This window comes from Pistacia vera, unplaced genomic scaffold (genome assembly GCF_008641045.1).
Source record: "Pistacia vera cultivar Batoury unplaced genomic scaffold, PisVer_v2 Contig198, whole genome shotgun sequence".
Classification (NCBI taxonomy): Eukaryota; Viridiplantae; Streptophyta; class Magnoliopsida; order Sapindales; family Anacardiaceae; genus Pistacia; species Pistacia vera.
In genome coordinates this window covers 495,431-514,831 of record NW_022195999.1, presented here as the reverse complement: position 1 = coordinate 514,831, position 19,401 = coordinate 495,431, and the positions used below count along the sequence as shown (strand labels likewise).

Genomic DNA, 19,401 nt, shown 5'->3' with positions numbered 1-19,401 from the left:
AGCATTTTTTGTAGCTCAACTCTTAACGAAAACACTAATGTTAGAACTTAAGCTCAAGGGAGAATCCAACCCAAAAGGCCGGTCTTATAGGTGGGAGAGCCCCTAAACTTAAATACCTTACTTGATAGGTGTGAGACCCTTATATGGGATCCTAACAATTCAGCATTTTTCTTCTTACTAACCTGCATTTTGTTTGATGCATTTTTCTTCTTGTTAATCTGCATTTTGTTTGATGCATTCTTAGTTTGATGTTTTTGCATTGATTATTCTAAATCAGGGCTTAAGAGAATATTGCAAAAAATACTACTAATATTTCATTAACCATAAAAGGAGGCCAAAACAGAGTACATATATATTGATTTCCTCTTTCTGACTGAAAACAAAGTTTCTGCATATACAACTTATATATATATAGAATATATCTGCATTTGATTTTGATTATATTAGAGATTATAACTCAGAAATTAACCGTTAAAAATAGGTTAGAATCAAGTTGTCTTGAGGACAAAGGCAAATGATGGAATCATTCATTCATAATTTGAAGATGAATTACATACTTTTCTTCCTCATATATAAATATTAATCCTAAGATGATGTATTTTATGTTTAAAGTAACTGTTCACTTTCTTTTACTTTTATCTTAGTTTTTGTACGAGAAGCAACATCACAGGAATATTGCGCTTTTCTGACGACGTCTGTTCCCACCTACATCTTGGGGTGCAGGTAAGTAATTTATGAAGAAGAAACTGCTGTTTGCTTAGGAAAAAAAAAAAGCTTTCTTAATCTCATAAACTCTTCTGAAAAAATTGTGTTATTTTGTTGCAATTTTAGAAGAGCTTATAAGTGATTAAACAAGTTGTTTCATTTAATTTGAAGAAACCTAGAATTTGAGCTTCTCCTTTAAGTTCTTTCTAAATATATGAATAATACAAGAAATCTTAATTGTATTATTTGATGGATAGTTTTCAAAAAAAATTCTACCATATTATGCTAAACATTATTTTAAAACCTAAAAACACTTAAAAGGAAAATAAGCTATAGCCCAATTGTTAATGATTAACGAGTTAGACTTCTTGGTAGAATTTTTTTTTTTTCTTTTTGTATATAAAATCTAAAAATAATGAAATTGATTATGAAGAAGTTGTTTATTTCTAAGAATCTCAAAAGTTCTTCAGACATTTTAAGAATCTTAGTAGTTTAGTTATCAATGGGGCTGCTATAACAAATGAGTGGCTTTGCAATCATATTTCTAAGTTCTGGCTCCTTGAAGAATTAGTTATAGCTAGTTGTGACAACATGAAAAGTACTAAAATTTCGAGTCATCATTGTCTTAAGACATTGAACATCTATAAATGTAAGAAGTTGGTTGAAGTGAAGATTGAACTCCGAATTTAGGTATGGTCAGATCTTCCGGGGACGTAATATCTTTTCTCCTCAGTCAATTCGACTTCATGTGAGGCTGATCTTTATTTCCGCTCCAAGAATATGGACTCTGAATGGTTTGTTAAGTATATTGTACTTCTTAGACAGTTCCATCGTTTTTCCAAGACATTGAATTTGCAAGGTAAGACGGGAGAGGTATGTGTTGATGCAAAATTCCGTATCGATTAGAATGTCGAGACGTGAACATGCGTCAACTAAAGATACTCAGTTGATCACGAGAGGAACCAAGTTGATTGGGACGAGATCTAAGTCGAAGGCGATGCTGACAAATAATGACAAAGCAAGAGGTGAGCTTTTTAGAATGGTTCGGNAAATATGGTATTTGTACATATATTTACCAAAAAAACTACACCCAAATGAATAATGGAAGGAAATCATTGGATAACAAAAATATAAGACAAATTGAAACTTTCGGGTTTTGAAATTGGATTATAAAAAGATTATTTTATAAGCAAAATTCATTGAAAAAAAAAAAAAAAAAAAAACCAAAATGGGAAAGAGAGAAAGTAAGAAAGAATAGAGTGAATTTGTCATATTATGACCACGTTTTTATCATTTTAAGAAGTTTGATGAGCCCAAATTGTGAAAAGCACCCAAGGCCGAGGGCCCAGTGGGGACTCACTGTACTCCCCCATTCATTCTCCTCTAATGAAAAGTGGAAAGCTACAAAACTTGCCCAAAAAGCTTTGAATTATCAAAAATATGAGTTACAGAGAGGTAGAGGACCACTTTGAGAATTTTTGTGCTTATTATTTGTAACAGTAAAACGAGCTTTTCAGCCTTAGATATTGGAATCCAATGGCTGTGATGAAAGTTGCAGATTGAGTGTGAGGAGATTGGACCCTACTGGGCTTTTGTGATAACCCAAAAGTTTGTGATTGTTGTTGAATTGAAAGTGTTTTGGTTTACCAACGAGTCAATTTGTAGTAGCTGAAACCTAACTTCTTCTGAAAAGCAGCAGCAGCCCCAAGCAAGGAAATGGGAGTCAATCTTTTCAGCTGCGGCCAACAAAGTAAACAAAGTTTTTAGTAATGAAATCACAAATCAAATATAAGATCCATCATCATTGCTAATTTCATAAGGAAACTAACACCGTATCAATAAAGTCATTACCTTATCCCAAATGTCTTCTCTTTTGGGTATATAATCTTTAACTCAAAGAGGACAAAGTGAAAAGTATGTACCAAAACCAAAGGCCTTATTCTATATAAAATTATAAGAATTCTCTTTATTAGGATTACAGGAGGACTAATCTCTTTCTTGTCTTTCAATTCTCTCTGCCCATTTTGTTTGGGAGACAAGAAAGCAATTCCATCACATTAAACTGTACCAGTAGAGTATAATTCTTAAGCAGTGTTTTAAAACCCGACCGGTTGAATAGGTTCAACTGAGACTCGGGGCTTTTGCAAGGCCAGGTTATCCATTTCTCTATTCACCGAAAACCTTACAAATTAAGACAATGATTGACAAACAGTTGAAGGCCAAGATGTACGGGATTTTGAAGAGAAATTGTCGGTGATTGCAATGGTGGCGACGGAGGTGATTTTTTGAGAGTAAATCAACTGAAAAAATAAAAATAAAAAAACTATTGGCAACAACAGTCGGCTTCTACTGGCGATTGGCTCGGCGAACAGAAATGGGGTGAGATGAGTTTGGTCAGGAGGCTGAGGAAAGTATTTTAGTGGTGATGGGGAGGGTTGTCAACGCCAGTGGTGGTGAGATCTGGTCTAAAATGTCGATGCTTGCGTCGGTAAGATCTGGCCAAAATCGAATCGATTTTGGCTCGATCTTGGGTAGATTTTCTAGGGAATAGGCTCCAGGGATGGTTGGGATCGCATTTGGTGTGTTGCCGTCACCAACCAGTCGACCGTCAATTCATATTTGGGGTGTGTTTGATAAATTTCAAACTTGTATAGACTTAACGTCATTTTCAAGGGTGTATTTGCTAAATTCTAAACTTTTTGAGACCCGATTTGACCAACTGGTCAAACCTGTTAAACCGGTCAACTCGAGACCCACAACTTTGTCAGGCTTCACCCTAGGTTGGTTATTAAAACATTTTTCTTAAGCTCGTGGCAGATCCATGGATTCTATTTCATCCTGCACAATAATGGGGTAGCCGAATTTCTGTGATTGTACATAAATATAATTTATACAAATGGGATTAATAAAAAAGGCCCTCCCTAAGGGACTTTGGTAATGGAGCTAGACCGATCACTACGGCTAACTTCACCAAGACCGAACAGATACCTGCTTGCTTCATAAATATAATTCATCATTCTATTTTGCAAGAGGCCTCAAAGAGGGGATCCACTAAAAGAGAACCCCAGCAAGAAGAAAGAAGAAAGCATATGCTATGAATGCAACAAAAAAGGGTGGAATAAGCATTTGAGCTGAAAATGTCTTCATCTATTTCACAGAGAGCTTAACATACAAAGGTTTTTTACAGTAACAAGAAACCCAAAAAAATGCGTAGCAAACTACCATCAGATCTCCATATCTATCCATGTGGTGTTAAGTGAGACACGACCTATAAAAATTGTTGAACTAATCAAAATTTTCTTCAGGAAGCACTTATCACCTACCATCCCCTATTACACAGGATTACCAGGGTTTTAAAAGCCAAAGAAGCCAAGCTCACTGGCTTTCTCCTTCTCAAATGTCTCAAAGTACTGATATATGATTGTAACGGCGAGCAATATCCCAGTTCCTGAGCCGATTGCCCCCATAAAGTCTGCCAAGACTGTTAATGCACCAATGCACATTCCTCCAAAGGCAGCTGCAGTGGGTATGTAGCGGTTCAGTTCCTTCTGTAAATTTGAATCTCGGTGTCCAGGCATCACCATTTGTTGCTCCTATAGAACGCCAAAGAACAGTTAAATAATAGGTCAGAAACACTTTGATTGATGTTTACTATAAGAGCAATGCTACAGTTACCGAACAAGTATACCGAATTCATGCACCGAATAGACATGGCATCATCCGCTTTTTTTTTAAAACAAAATTCATAATTAATCAATGGTCATGATGGTGCCACATCTATCAGTGCATGAATTCGGTATCGTTTTTTCGGTGACTGTATCATTTTTCTTACTATAATGCCAGAGCGTCTTATATATACAGTGAAAGATGGATGGATGATTTCAATCGGAAAGAGGCAAGATAAAATAATAATATAAACTAAATTTTTTAATAAAAGAATAAATACTAAAATTTTTATATTCATGATATTCTATTGGATTTTCATAATTGGACAATAATATATGATAGATTTATTAATCAGTTCAATTAAAAAAATAATCTCTACATTTATGACTAATCCATAATTGATATCCCATTCAATTTTGTTGTTGATATTTCAATGTTTATTGTTAACAAAGCTCTTTTTTTTTTTTAAAGCAAAAGTGACAATCATTGTGCAAAACCAAGAATTTCTAATCAATGAGCAGAAATGTTGAGAAATAAAACCTATAAGAGTCAAACTATATCAACTTAATCTTCAAATTTTAACTTCAAATGTTGACACAATTTTTTAACTATTGATTCATTGTAATTCGATGGTTGTGAGGGAGAAATTAAAATTAGTTATTTTCTATATCAACTTCTAAATCATTAGATTGCAACTGATAAATAACTATGAATTAGTATCACAATTAAAAGTAAAAAATTTAAGTTGATATAACTCTGAAGGTAGGGAGCTGGGCCATAAGCCAAAATTGAAATAGCATCTCAACTATGTTCCGTAATTTTTGAATTCCAATTGTTGAAGTTAGGGGAAGAAAATATTATGGGTTTTAAAGATTACTTTGAAATGTTATAAATTTAGTTCAATGTTTATAAATAGATTTTATTTAGCTTTAATACAAAGCTGATTTATCTTTGATGTTGACTAGATATGATTCTAATATTATATCACACATTTAATTTCATTAATATATGCGAGGTAATTAGACATGTTAAAATTTTACAAAGTCATGGGCCCATGAGCCCATTTGGGACCGTTACTGGGTCAGCCTTTGTATCTATGGATACTTGCCGGAAAACTGAGGAGAGTTAACGACTTTTCTCCACCCAAATAATGGTTTAATGACACTTTCCTAGGCACAAACTTTTAAAATACCACTTTTTTACCTAAATTTATATTCTGACAGCGAACAGAGAGTAAACTTAGTCTGAGCAATTGGGGCTTTTAAACAGGGGAGGCCGATGAGTCCTTTGATGGTGGAAGGTTAGATTTTGGTGGTTGAGATTGATCGGAATTTGACTTGGGAGGGGTGACTACGCAAATTCTAATCGCTTGACTGCCAACAATTGGCGAGGTCGACAGGAGTAACATTTAAGGGGTTCTGGTAAGTAATGATCAAGGAAGAGAATAGTAGTGGTGTTGGGTCGCAATGACGTTGGAATCAGAAATGAAATATAAATTTGGATAGTAAAGTAGTATTTTAAAAGTCTGTGGGTTAAGTGTCATTAAACCATTATTTGGGTGGGAAAAAGTAGTTAACTCGGAGAAATATAGATTTAAGTCAGTAGAACTAGGGGAAGACTATGTCTTATCCCATTTATGCATGAATGATAATAAAACAAGTTTTCCGATATTAGCATGTCTAAGATTCTTTAGAACCCAAACTACTCAGATGGCAACAAACAGAGATCAAATATATGAAGGATGAGAAAACCAAAATTTTCATCTTAAAATACCTTGAGCTGCTTAGCCACATCTCTGGCAGAAGATCCAGATACTTCAATCCACGTTTTAGAGAACAGTGCACAGGCTGTAAGCATAAAAATCAGATAGAACAGAGCATGGAAAGGGTTGGCTGCCATATCGGCCAAGCTGCAATGAAGATACAGAAAAACTGGATATCAGAACATGTAACGAGTGGTAGACAAGACAATTTATATACTGCCTTTCATAACGCATATTTATGCACTGGAACAAAATATAACAAACAAAAAGAAAAAATGTAATGGAATAGAACCAAGCTGTCACCTTGCCGGTGCGGTGATATAGTAAGCAAGACCACCAACAGGAATAGACTGGCCTGAATATTCAGACTCCTTCCATATCCCCAACAGATTTACAAAGAAATTACCACTGTACTTCCTGTAGAGCAACTGTACAGAAAGAAAAAGTATTAAATATTTTGTAATTATACAGCTAGTAAACCATAGAGTTTACCCATTCATAGAGTACTTCTGCATACCTGGGAGATGAAATAAAGATTTGTGACAAGTGCAGATTGAAGAATGATAGGCATGTTGGATGTGTAAAATAGCTTTATTGGGTATGAACCCTGTTGTCCACGGGCATTCTTTGATCTCACAGGCAACACCACACGGAAACCTTGGAAGTATATAACAATAAGGAAGATCAAGACTGTAGCAAGCAGATTAGTAACATTTGGAAGGTTTTGCCGGTAAAAAGCCTCTCGGAGAGCACGAACTTTGTCACTCCTTGTAATCAGCAGATGGAACAATGCAATAACAGCACCCTCAAATTCAGCACCACGGCCACTGTTGATAGTTGTGGGGCTAAAAGCTTTCCAAATAATGTTTTCACTGCAAGGTCAACCAAAAATTTTATTATTCCAAAATCACATAGTATCATAACGAAAGTTGATGCCAAAAAAATAATTTAAAAATGATAGCATACCAAATGTTGGTGGCAATGAAAAGGGAAATCCCAGAGCCCAAACCATATCCCTTCTGGAGAAGTTCATCCAAGCATATCACAATAATTCCAGCAAAACAAAGTTGAACAATTATAAGAATAGCATTCCCAACACCAAGTTGACCAACACTTCCATACATTCCTGATAGTACATATGCAACCGCCTCACCAACAGCAATCAGGATACCCAACAACTTCTGAGCCCCGCTCCTGCAAACATATGACAAAGCAAACCAGGACACATCACTAATTAAACTATAAACAACCTATAGTGATACTTCCAACACTCTTCGTGAGATTCAAAGACTTCAACCAGAAAATATTAAACTAAACAATAACAAAGTTTACAACACCTACATGAGTGCACGATCCTCACGAACACTATTGTCCACTTCAATGATCTTAGACCCAGCCAAAAGTTGCATCACGAGTCCAGATGTCACAATGGGTGTGATCCCAAGTTCCATCACGGTTCCACGGCTAGATGCAAGAATTACACGCATCCAATAAAAAGGATCAGCACCCGTGGTGGAATGTATACCATAGAGTGGAAGTTGACTGCACACCAGAAAGATGAAGAGCGAAATAACGGTGTAAATGACTTTCTCTCTAAAGGGAATTTTCCTGTCAGCACTCTGAACCTCAGGCAGAAACGAAAGAAACGGTCTCACTAGATGCAGCACTCTAAATCCTCCCCCCATCTTGGTAAATCACCTGCATCCACCCAATTCAAAAAATCTTACTACCCATTCACCAAAAGTATGCTACTCCAAGCAATTCATACAAAGAATCCAATAAAGTTAATGAAATTAGCGGATTTTGTAATCCACGATGTCATTTTAACTCAGTATAATAGCTGTGAACAAATATAAATTGCATAATATCATGCATGCATTATAAAGTGATACCATTTTATTGTAACAAAGTACTATCCCTATTTGGAAAGAGAAGCTGATGAAATTTAATCAATAATTAAAAGCAATGTCATGGATTTAATCAAAATTAATAAAGATATTAATTATTAATCTCGTGCATTCAATTAATATAAACACAAAATGAAAGTATAATATTCAGTCTTTGAATTCTACAGCAGTCAACAAAAACTAAAAATAGAAAGAAAAAAAAATCCGAAACATAATCAAGAAAGATGCAACGAGATCTAAGATTAAATTAAAGAGAGAAAGATTGAGAAACTTACGGTGAAATGAGGACGCAGATCTGAGAAGTCGGGGAGGCTTTGATTTGACTTAAAGGGGAAGACCCGAAAGGAGTGGGTTTTGTAAAAGATAGAGCGTTGAAAATTATAAAACCCAGAAGAAGTGGTTTTGTTTTTAAACACGCCTTGATGAAAGAAAGACTAATTCACATCGGGATGTATTTTTGTTTGTTGTGTCGTGTTGCGTCGTGGCGTTGCGTTGCGTTGAGAAATGGCTGCCACGATGACTGGACCAATGAGTTGTCGACACCTGTGTCAAATTGTTGCTTGGCCGCCGTTGATTGTTGCTCGAGTTGTTAAAAGGGTTCATGATTTTTGGAAATGCAATAAAAATAACATTTTTTAAAACCTTACTTAATTTATGGGTAGTTTAAATTTTGAAAATTGACCTATTTTGTAGTAATGAATTGAGGTATATCCAAATAGAGAATTTGGTATTATAATGTAAACTTTGAAGTACTAATAAATTAATTAAAATTTGAATTTTACTACAAAATTAGTATTAAAATTTGAACCGTTCCGGGATGGTCAAGTTGGTCAACTTAGCTCTTAGCTACTAGTTCAGCCCAGACAATCTGACTTTTTAATCTTAAAAGTTTACTGGATCAAACTTGGTATCAATCTGGCTAAAAAAAATAATGCTTGGTAACCAGGTTGGCTAAATTGGATTGCTAACTTGATGAAAAAATAATTAAAAAATATACAGTACAACTACAGTTTTACTACAGTAGTGTAATTGTAATCGTACTATTGTAGTGCCAAGCTAAACCGCTAACGTGGCCAAACTAACCGGTTGGAGTACTGGGTTACTGGATTGGCTCAGTGAGGGGCCTAGCCCAAAATTTTTGAACCAAAATTATCAGTCGGGTCCAAGTTAATTGGCTTTTACAGTAATAATTTAAGTCTTTTTTATTTATAATAGTTATTAATATATAAACTCAAAGTTTATTTTTTTTTCGATGTAGACATTTTTTTAAGCCACGATATATTATAATATTTTTTTTAAGTCTTACTCACATAACGTTTCCTAACGTTAGACTAATTAACATGTGGGTAGTCTTTAGGTTGATACTACAGTCCGTCTAGACTTAAAACGCTTTCCCAAAAACATCTCTACATGTTAAGAGGAAGTGAGTAAAGGCCGGAGAAATTTCAAAACTAAAAACCTCTCTCCAAACATGGGTTTTTAATCTAATCAAAAATAAAGAACTACATATCATGTATCATCCTCTTCACAAGTATCAGCTAGCAGTGAGTTTATGAACGACTTTGAGCAAACACTTAGAACAATAGTTCAGCCCAACGAATTGAATTTTCAACACATCTCTACTTGGTCAAGCTGGCAGCTGTAGTTTCGCATTGTTCTTCCAGCTGCACAAACAAAGTAAAGAACATCTCCATTATACACATTTTCATGGAAAATATATGGAAAATTACCATTAATCAACTAGTGCCACATATATCTTTACCTAAGGAAATAGTAATAGAAGAAGTCAGCATAGAGAGCTGTCTGGATGATACCGGAGAAGCAAGCTGAAAAATCAACAATAAAAGATGGGAAGTCAGGAGAAACATACATGCAGCAATAGCCAAAACAAAAGAAATTCTCTTTGATTCATGATAAAGCCTACCAATCCATCGAGAAAATCGTGGCTCTGTCAGATAGCGATATATCCAGTTGAGAATGTAAAGAGAGCGATATGCTCTGCAAATCAACAGCATGATTTGTAAGAAAATAAAGTTCTCATGTCCCAATACAAAATCACATCTCCGAGCAAGCATGGCAATAAAGCTTTACAAAATAAAAAAATCTTTTTTTTTTTTTTCTTTTTACTAATGAACAGGATTTGTATTGCTTGGCTAGATGTCTAAGTCTAAGGTGAAGAACTTACATAATATCATTGAACAAGGCAGGTATTTTCTGCATTGCAAAGTAACATCCCAAAAATAGCGATAAAAACATATAAAATAGAAAGAAAACATTTTCCATAATTTTGAAACAACAATTCACGAAGTAAGCATACTAATGCAGCAAGCAAACAAATGGGTTTTCCTATACCATTTCCTCTATTAAGTTCTCCAAACAGTCTGCCTCACCAACTGATAAAGTATGCAATGGACTTGCAAAAGCATTAGTTTAAAGCCTAAATAGTTCTGCATATATTGGGAAAACCACTCTCAGCGTTACCAAACCAATATAAAGTAGCCTCATTTATGGAGAATAAGTCTCAATGTGAACCTTCCATAGCAATATATAACAAATCCATACCCAAGAAAGAACACATATTGCCCCGTTAAATTGTCAACATTTCCACTTCTCTGTAGTAAAACTAGCTGGGGAAGAATAGCAACTGCCTCCAAGTATATAGAAAATGCCCAGAAGACCTGTAAGGAGATTTGCATTAGCACAAATGTATATGTATGTTCAGATTTAAGAACGTACAGCAAAACAACTGCATGGAACTCAAAAGATACTGCTATTAGGAAACTGAAACTAATATATAACAATTAAAATATTTTTGTCCTAACATAACAAGAACTAATAAAATGGAAAGAAATGAAATTGTAATCAAGATATTTCACAAAAACCAGCAAAAAATAGCAGCAATGAGTATAAATCATTCTTCTGTTTCCCAAACATCATTGGTGTGCAGTTGGAGGTAATGCTGTATAATACCCCATGGCCACCCTCACCATTCTCTATAAGAATAAAACTGAGGTAACTTGTCACAGCTTATGGGTATAAACAAATTCTAAAAAGGAAATTGCCGGCAGGGAGATGATGGTCAAGGATATTCATCACCCTGCACCAGCCCCACTCTCCCTATACACACACAAACTAACAGATTCTATCGTAGCCAAAAAGTTAATGCTTAAAAGGGTTCCATTCCCTATCTGCCTCCATTCTTTTGCTTTTCCATTGTATCATCTTTTTTATTCCTCATAAACAATATATTTGGGCCTTTAGCATATAGCAAGCTATACCATATTATATTGATTGTAGATAAGAATACAGATGACTTATGCAAAGAACTTCTTGTGACATTGGACAGTTTGGACAATTTCATCTTTGCAACTTTTGGCGAAGCCCTAAAGCCCTTTCTACAATAAAACAACCTAAAATGCTAGTTCTCTCTAGGCTACAGCGTACCAAAAGTTGCAAAAATATAATTCTCTCCAAGCCATCCTACATCACCCAACTCATCCATACAAGTGAAGCACCATAATTAAATGTAATATAAATCTTCACTAGTAACCAGAATTTCAATCTAAACTGCTTGAGAATAGCCTTTTTCTAGCAAAAGGCAAGAATCCAATTAACCAAAAAGAATTAAAAAAAAAAAATTTTATATATATATAGTTCACAGAACAATCAACCCCACAAGCATGAAATGGGCAGAGCAAATTCAACAATCTCACCTCTTGAAATGTAAACTTCTCGTTTAAAATCAGAGCCAACACAAAACACGCAGCAATAAGAAAGTAGTGACGAAAAGTGTCAAGTTCTTTATCATAAGAACGCCGCACAACTCGGTCCACCCTCATGCACCAAACAATTGCTAGAGAACTCACAATGAATACCAACTTCATCACAGTGTTGTATACAGAGACAAAGTCCGTGAAGAGATCCAAGTACCTCGTCAAAAACACCAGCGCATAGAGTTCTTGAGTCTTAAGCGAAATTCCTAAATCACAAAAATAAATCCAAAAAAAAAAAAAAAAAATTAAATGAGAAAACAAAACCGAATTGACCCAGACAGTAGACACAGCTCTTCTTAAAGCGCCACTTATTCGCTGAATTATAAACTAATTGACTTATTAGTTAGTTTATCTCAATTCAACCGCCCCTAACACAAGTAATTAGCTGCATTAACTTATGGATTCTATTTCCACGAAACAAATCAGAACACGAAATTTTAAATCACATTTTCTCTAATTCTGCTTCCAAACCCTAATATTCCGTCACTATCGAACAAAGAAAACAAAAAATCAAATTAAACTTCTTTAAATTAGTCAACAGCAATAAACAAAAAAAATCCGAAACAACAATTTGCCGAAAAATAAAAAATGAGAATCAAAGCATCAATTGAGTTTAATTCTCTACTACTATTCCAATGTTCACTATAAACAAACGTAAGAGATACTGAAAAATTGAAATGGTAGAAGTGAAGGAGTTACCGGAGCAAGATTTGGTAGCGTAGATTTTGAGAAGAAGAACTAAAATACTCATCAAATGAGTCATGTCACCGGCTAATCTGAAGATATTCATGGTTGGTTAGTAGAGTTCACAGCTGTTTTTTTCTTTTCGGCTATCAAGTGAGAAAAAAAAACGGAGATCAAATTTTTTGATCCCTAAATTTAAGAGAGAGACGAGAAGGAGCTAGAGAATGCGGAGAAATGAAACAATGAGTACAGGTAATCGTCCTTTCTTTTTTCTTTTTTCTTTTTTTCGTTTTTAAATTAGTTTCATGACTGGTGAATGTGAATGAAAGTGAGCTGACGTGGCAGTTGGCAACGGCTTCAACTCCACACGGAACAACAAAAGAAACTATTATGAAGCTTGAAGGATAGGCGAAGTTTGTAAATGTGTATAGTCTCAAAACGACGTCAGTTTAAGGAGTTGTAATATTACTGAGTCAATAAATACTTCCGTCGACTTCTTCAACTCCTTGTCAATGGTGGTCGGCATTGTGTCACCGGCCCTTCTCAAGGAAAAATGTAAAATATGATAAAAAGGAAATTTCCGAAGTGCTGTAATTTAAGGGTTGATTAAGGAGCATAATATTGATAAAGAAAGATAAGGTTAGATTTTCGGTATTATTATAATAGTAAGTTTTCAGCCCAAATTGATAAAATTCAAGTAGATTTTTTGGAGGAATAGTCTTAAAAGAGTCAAATGGGTTGCATGACCAGAAAATTAGGTGTAAGGCAATCTAAACGCCGTGATTTATGCGAAATGGAGATTAAGGTAAAGATCAAGAAAGGTTAACAAGTGTCTTTATCTACAATAATGCTACGAATACCGATTAATCTCACCGAATTATTGTATCTACTTACGTGGCATCCGAGTCAGACGCGGTCACATTGGACACTATAACACCTTTTTTGTGAATGGATAGTCGTCCACCAATCTGGACGAGATTTTGAACGAAAATAGCAATGGACTCTCATTCATATTATATGGATGAGAATCCATTTCCTATGGATGGGCATCCACCTCTAATTATGAACGGACGGCCATTTTTTATGGACGGCTGTCCGCATCAGATGGACGATTGTCCATTGAACAACGAGGCAAATAATTTTTTTTTAAATTTTAATTCTTAGTGTTTAAAAATTTGCGATCCCAACAAAAGTTTTAAAAATCAAATTAAGCAATAAAGAAATGGACGATCATCCAATTTCTTGGGATTATTGAAAGAAAAAAGCTACATCCAACTCCAAGTTCTTCATCAGAAAATAACCGCATATGCCACTCTTCACTTCTTTGTCTTCATTCCTCATCTGTCATTCTTCTTCTTCATTTATGCCATCTGCTATTCTTCTCATAAGTTATTGTGTTTATTTTGTTTCTACTCATCATGTGAATTTTTGTGATTTTATTGGTTTTGATTGATGATTTTGCTTGATTGAGCTGTAAGGTGGGTAGATGAATTCATGTCAATTTCAAATGTTAATTTCATGTTACTTTCAAACACTTGTTTGGTGGATTCTCACTAGAATATAAGTAAGATACGAATGTAGATCTAATAATTGATTAGGTGGTATTTGCTTAAATCTATTATGAAAGTTAACTAGTTTGTTTATATATGTACATATTTGGGTACCCAATTCAAGTTCAACACAAGTGAAAATAAAAGAAAACCTCAAGGGGTTAAATGGGATATTTAGTACTTGATTAGATCTTCACTTGCTTAGGATTTGATCCCATCAACCACAAATTTGCATATCAAACCATCAAAACACTTAACTGCGTAGTAAGTGATCTATCTGATGCTTTATTCATAACAAATTCCAAGATTGACATGATATATGTTCAAATCTTAATGAAGCTCTTATTTTTCAAGGCCATTAATTTTTGAAAATTTTGCCTACATGAATAGAAATTGAATTTGATACTATTTTCATATGTTGATAGTATTGGATTTCAAACACTTATATTTATAGAAACTCAAAGTAAATGAATATTTGAAATAGATACATACCCCAAAAAAAAAAAAAAAAAAAATTTGAAACAGACTTTTTTCAACTAGTTCAAGTTCAATTTCTACCGTATCACTTGACTAACACTTTCCTCACCAGTTAGTTTTCTGTTTCCTCTTGCTGTAGATATGTTTATGAATTAGTGGCACTTAACATAGTTCATGGCCTCATGTAGAGTTGTTGTTTTTTTTTTTTTTTTTTTTTTTTTTTTTTTTTTGTTAATATTCACTAATTTGTGTTGTATGCACTAATTTGTTTTCAATGTGTTGTACACATTGATTATGATGATGAATTTTTTATATATACAGGTTTTAGAAGAAAGCAGAAAATGGTAAGAGCAAAAAATACAATCATTCCTCATGGAGACACATCGTCATCTAGAGTCCAATTTTGAGACTTGCAACATAAAAAACAATACAAGGAGATGGTGAAAAAAGATATTTGCCTTGGAAGAAGTTTGGATTTGGGATTTATGACAAGTTTGGGTTTATTTGATGAAATTAATGGTTGGATCCGTAACTTGAAATGGGAACAGTTGGTGAGTATTAGATATGATGGATACAAGCATTTGATCTATGAGTTTTCTTAGTAGTTTGGAAGTTGTGGAGACAAAAACTGATGATTTTCCGGCCTATAAAGTGTTTTTTGAATTAAAGAATCATAATTTTGTAGTGAGATCACAAGAGTTAGAACGTGAGATTCCAAACAAGTTTGGACAGATATTTATGGAATAGGGATTTACCATCCACATAAGTGTAAATCTACAAAATTAAAGAATCCTGCTATGAGGGTATATCACAAATTTCTGACTTTCACATTTGATGGCAGGAAAGAGACAAATGGAAGTGTGATGGTTAAGGATTTATTGTTCATGGAAGCAGCATAGCAAGAAGGCAAGCAAATTTAGCAAAGTTATTGATTAAGAAGTTGTGAGAGATTCAAGCAGAAAATGGAGAAATATATTAGGGGATGCTTGTTATGTTAATATGTGAGAAGTTGGGTTTTCAGATCACCCTTAATGATGAAGCAAATAAGATTGAGTTTTCCACAAATAATTTTTAGGGATGTCACATTGTGTAAATTGGGTTTGATTAGAAAGAATATGGTAGGAGAATGGTTTGTGATTAGGGATGAAATTGAGGAACATGCAACAGTTCAGGAAGGTGTCCCCGTTTTAGAAGAGGTAAATCAAGGATGAGTCTATATATGTGCGCAAAAGAAAAACAACGATACTGAACCTGGATCTTCTCAGAATGTATAAGAAATGTCTCCTCATACTTTAGATGAAATTGTAAGCAGACTTGAGTGGATTGAAAGGTTACAAGAGGAGAGTTTTTTAAGTATTGAGAGGAAAATGCAGTTTTAAGTATTGAGAGGAAAATGCAGGAACAACAAGATCAGTTGCAAAGTGATTTTAACTTGTTCGCATCAAGAATAGAAGAAATAGTTGACATCCTTGGGGAACACATGACAGAAATTTTCACCATGATGAAGAACTTCTCAACAGCCTTCTCCTCTTCTAGTCAACCTCCACTTCCTACACTATGATATATAGCTAGTTGTTATTGTGGTAGTATAGTTAATCTGTTTAGCATGTGAGACAGTTTGAGTCAATTTGAATGTTAATTGTCATTATGTATGGTTCCAATACTAAACTTTATGTATGAAGATTATATTTGTCTTCTGTTTATAAATATGTTAATTGATAAAGATTAGTTTCACAAGATGTTCTCAATTATATGAACTTTTCCAACTGATTTTTTCGTTATGACAAGTTTTCATAGGTTGCCAGCAATTCCATAATGAAGGAGATTTTTCATTTATTATTGTTCTATACATATCTCAACTACTCTTTTAAATGCATATGTATATGTGATACTAGACATATCAAAAGACATCAAAATTCAAATCTCAAATAAAATTAATATCCAAAATTCGTTATACAAGCGGTTAGCAAACAGTCCACAATGTGATGGTAATATATACTAAAAACATTTAGAATAAGTTACATTAACATTATTATTATGAATTCACAATCCTACAGTAGACATCCTACTCATACCTAACCAACAACCAAAATAATAAAAACAAAACAACTAAATCAACAGACAACTCAACTGCATTCGTAAAAAATTAACCAAAGCACGAATAATTTCTACCAAATAATTTTCTATATATTTCAACCTGTCAACAACATCAAATCTTTCCCAACGAAACATGTTCATCATTTATAGACTCCTGCCCAGTACATAAATTACTTTTTCTTACGAGATTCTAAACCGGACTAGTGGACAACTGTCAATGTTTAACAACCACAATTTAGCACACGTTATAGAGAACTTAAGCTAGTTACAATTATACAACATACATAACACATACTTGGGTAGCGACAACATCATTTGACAACACTTGAGTTTTCGGTATACTTTTAATAATGTTGACATCATATGTAAGGGCATCCGCCATAGAAGTAGATGAAAGAAACTGTTCATTTTCTCGGTCTACTAATGATTCTTTCCTTAAAAAGTAGTATAACACATTAATAATCAAGTCAATATTATTATAAACTTCAAATAAATAAATAATGTTTCAAAAACAAATATCATGTAAGAATAGGTGTATAACTCATACCAATTCTTAGTTTTCGTAATTTTTTATTTTTACCTCTACGTACAATTTCTTCAACCTTCGATTGCTTTCTTTTGCATGAAGGACGACCTTTGCTGCGAACTACCTATGGACTAATAATTAGACTATTCCTCTTTGGAAGGATTGTTGTCATCTTTACTACTCAAACCGGTTGTGGAAGAGATGTTTACTTTTCCACCAAGCCCTCCTACACTTTCCTTGTGCTCCAACTTTTTCTCATGTCAATCATAAATTCTACTAACATATTACAATCTTTCTCATTGTTTGATGTTATATCAACTACTATCAACATTATATTAGACAACTTATCAAAATATTGTCCTTCAACATTGGTGCTCCACATATTATAACTTGCCTTAATGGCATTTGTTTATATTTTTCCTCCAATGCTGTAAAATGTACTTATCTGAGACGTGTGAAACCCTTTTATGAATCAACACAATAATGGCATGTCGGCATAAAATCCCTCTGAATTCAAACAAATGACAATTACAATGAATATCACATGAACTTTCTTCGAAGTATACCACAAAAGGAACATGCTGATTACTATCTCCAAACCAAACATTTTCTAAAACTTGATATTCCTCATACGAATCATACTGTTTCAGAAAAGATAACTCATAATAAATCTTCCTCGCAATCTCTTCTTGAAATTCTTTAAATTTTACAGTTGTGTATGCATTTTGAAATTGTTTCAATAGGGTAATTAGTTATGCATGGTATCCGAGATTTAAAAGATCTAAAATCAATCTCCCTTTCTTTTTCTACTTTATCTTGCAATGCATTATCATATTGTTCCACAAATTGTTTCAACGTTGTTTTGGAATTTACATATCCATAAAAAAATGCATGCATACTTTCACTACATTGGGTAATAGACATACCTGCCTAGAAAGTATCTTTCACAAATGCAGGCAGCCAACGTACTCTGTCTTTGTACAATCCACATAACCATTCATTCTCGTGAAGGTTGTGCACATCAATGAATTTGTTGCACCGTTCTTCGAAGTCTTCACGTGTAAAGGAATCATACACAATATTTTGTAACTTAAACTTTATAGTTTCAAATTCCTTATATCCTCTTAACTTTTTAGACAGTTTCTTCATTATATACCACAAACACCACCTATGTCTTGTACCGGGGAAAATAATCTCAATTGCATTTTGCATGACCTTATCTTGATCAGTGATAATTCCATTAGAAAGAAAACCCATGCATTCAAGCCAAGAATGAAATAGTCATACAAATGTCTTAGTATCCTCATGGGAAATTAACCCACAACCTAACAATGTCGAATATCCATGATGATCAACCCCCACAAAAATAGCAAATGACATATCATACTTGTTCGTCGAATACATTGTGTAGAAGGTCACAATGTCATCAAATTTTATATATGCGGCCCTGCATCTAGCATCAACCTATAGCACATTCTGTAATCAACTTTCTTCATCTACATCAATCATGTACTAAAAATTTGAATTCTTCTTTTTCATTTTCATAAAATACTCGAGTACTGCTGAAGCATCTCCAACTCCAAGTTGTAGCCTTCATGTCAAATTCTCTACACCTCCCGCCTCAACAGAACATGATTGAAAATATTTACATGGTCTAATCTCAGCTAGATCATTAACTTTAAGCCTCCTTTTCACATAAGGTTGTATCGTTTGGTTTATCTTGAAGTATCTTCTTTTCATCAGACTTGTAAGATCATGGTTATGTTCAAGCACAATTGATTTAATTTCTCATTTGCATTCACCATTCAAAGCTGCACTAATATGACTCTTACAATCCGTTTTAGCAACAGGTTTCTTTTTCAAGGTATTTCTAGATTCACATCTACCCTTCCCAAAACAAAAACGCGCCACTGTCATGTATCTCATCTCCCCATCATCTCCATTTTGTTACGTACGTATCATTGTTTTATTAGCATATCTTTTGTAATACTTCACTAGAATATCAACTGAATCAAACACCATTCCGATATGAGGCTCCACTTCTTCCTGTGCACATCTCATATCTTCTAATTCATCACATTCATTTTCCTGATTTAATGGTTTTATAATGGACAAAATTAGAATGTACTAATACAACACATCATAAGAAACAATACGATACAACAAATTTAAATTCATGTTAACGACAAAGTTAAAGTTTCGAACATAATTTACCTTAACATCATTGAAATGAGGCAAACTGGACTCTTCCATA

General features: G+C 34.0%; 2 protein-coding genes across 2 annotated transcripts; both read right to left on the bottom strand.

Moving 5' to 3' along the window:
• Window positions 1–3,830: 3,830 nt before the first annotated feature.
• Window positions 3,831–8,386, bottom strand: LOC116128236 (protein transport protein Sec61 subunit alpha-like). Its single transcript, XM_031413958.1, has 7 exons — window positions 8,316–8,386; window positions 7,475–7,831; window positions 7,100–7,327; window positions 6,651–7,005; window positions 6,437–6,561; window positions 6,145–6,280; window positions 3,831–4,298 (listed from the first exon to the last, which is right to left on the bottom strand). Exons 2-7 carry the CDS (start codon window positions 7,816–7,818, stop codon window positions 4,059–4,061), a joined length of 1,428 nt encoding a protein of 475 aa, XP_031269818.1. The 5' UTR covers window positions 7,819–7,831; window positions 8,316–8,386; the 3' UTR covers window positions 3,831–4,058.
• A 1,049-nt stretch (window positions 8,387–9,435) lies between these two features.
• LOC116128227 (ER lumen protein-retaining receptor A) lies at window positions 9,436–12,773 on the bottom strand. Its single transcript, XM_031413947.1, has 6 exons — window positions 12,513–12,773; window positions 11,754–12,019; window positions 10,603–10,718; window positions 9,965–10,038; window positions 9,803–9,866; window positions 9,436–9,704 (listed from the first exon to the last, which is right to left on the bottom strand). Exons 1-6 carry the CDS (start codon window positions 12,601–12,603, stop codon window positions 9,668–9,670), a joined length of 648 nt encoding a protein of 215 aa, XP_031269807.1. The 5' UTR covers window positions 12,604–12,773; the 3' UTR covers window positions 9,436–9,667.
• Between the last annotated feature and the right edge of the window lie 6,628 nt (window positions 12,774–19,401).

Bases quoted from the DNA above. Each gene is read 5' to 3' on its own strand.
- LOC116128236 (XM_031413958.1), bottom strand. From the start codon at position 7,818: ATGGGGGGAGGATTTAGAGTGCTGCATCTAGTGAGACCGTTTCTTTCG. The intron at 7,006-7,099 runs GTATGCTATCAT...TTGACCTTGCAG, and splicing joins TTCATTGCCACCAACATTTG to TGAAAACATTATTTGGAAAG. The intron at 6,562-6,650 runs GTATGCAGAAGT...CTTTCTGTACAG, and splicing joins ATCTTTATTTCATCTCCCAG to TTGCTCTACAGGAAGTACAG.
- LOC116128227 (XM_031413947.1), bottom strand. From the start codon at position 12,603: ATGAATATCTTCAGATTAGCCGGTGACATGACTCATTTGATGAGTATT. The intron at 9,867-9,964 runs GTAGGCTTTATC...TTGATTTTTCAG, and splicing joins ACGATTTTCTCGATGGATTG to CTTGCTTCTCCGGTATCATC. The intron at 9,705-9,802 runs GTAAAGATATAT...TTGTTTGTGCAG, and splicing joins TTCTATTACTATTTCCTTAG to CTGGAAGAACAATGCGAAAC.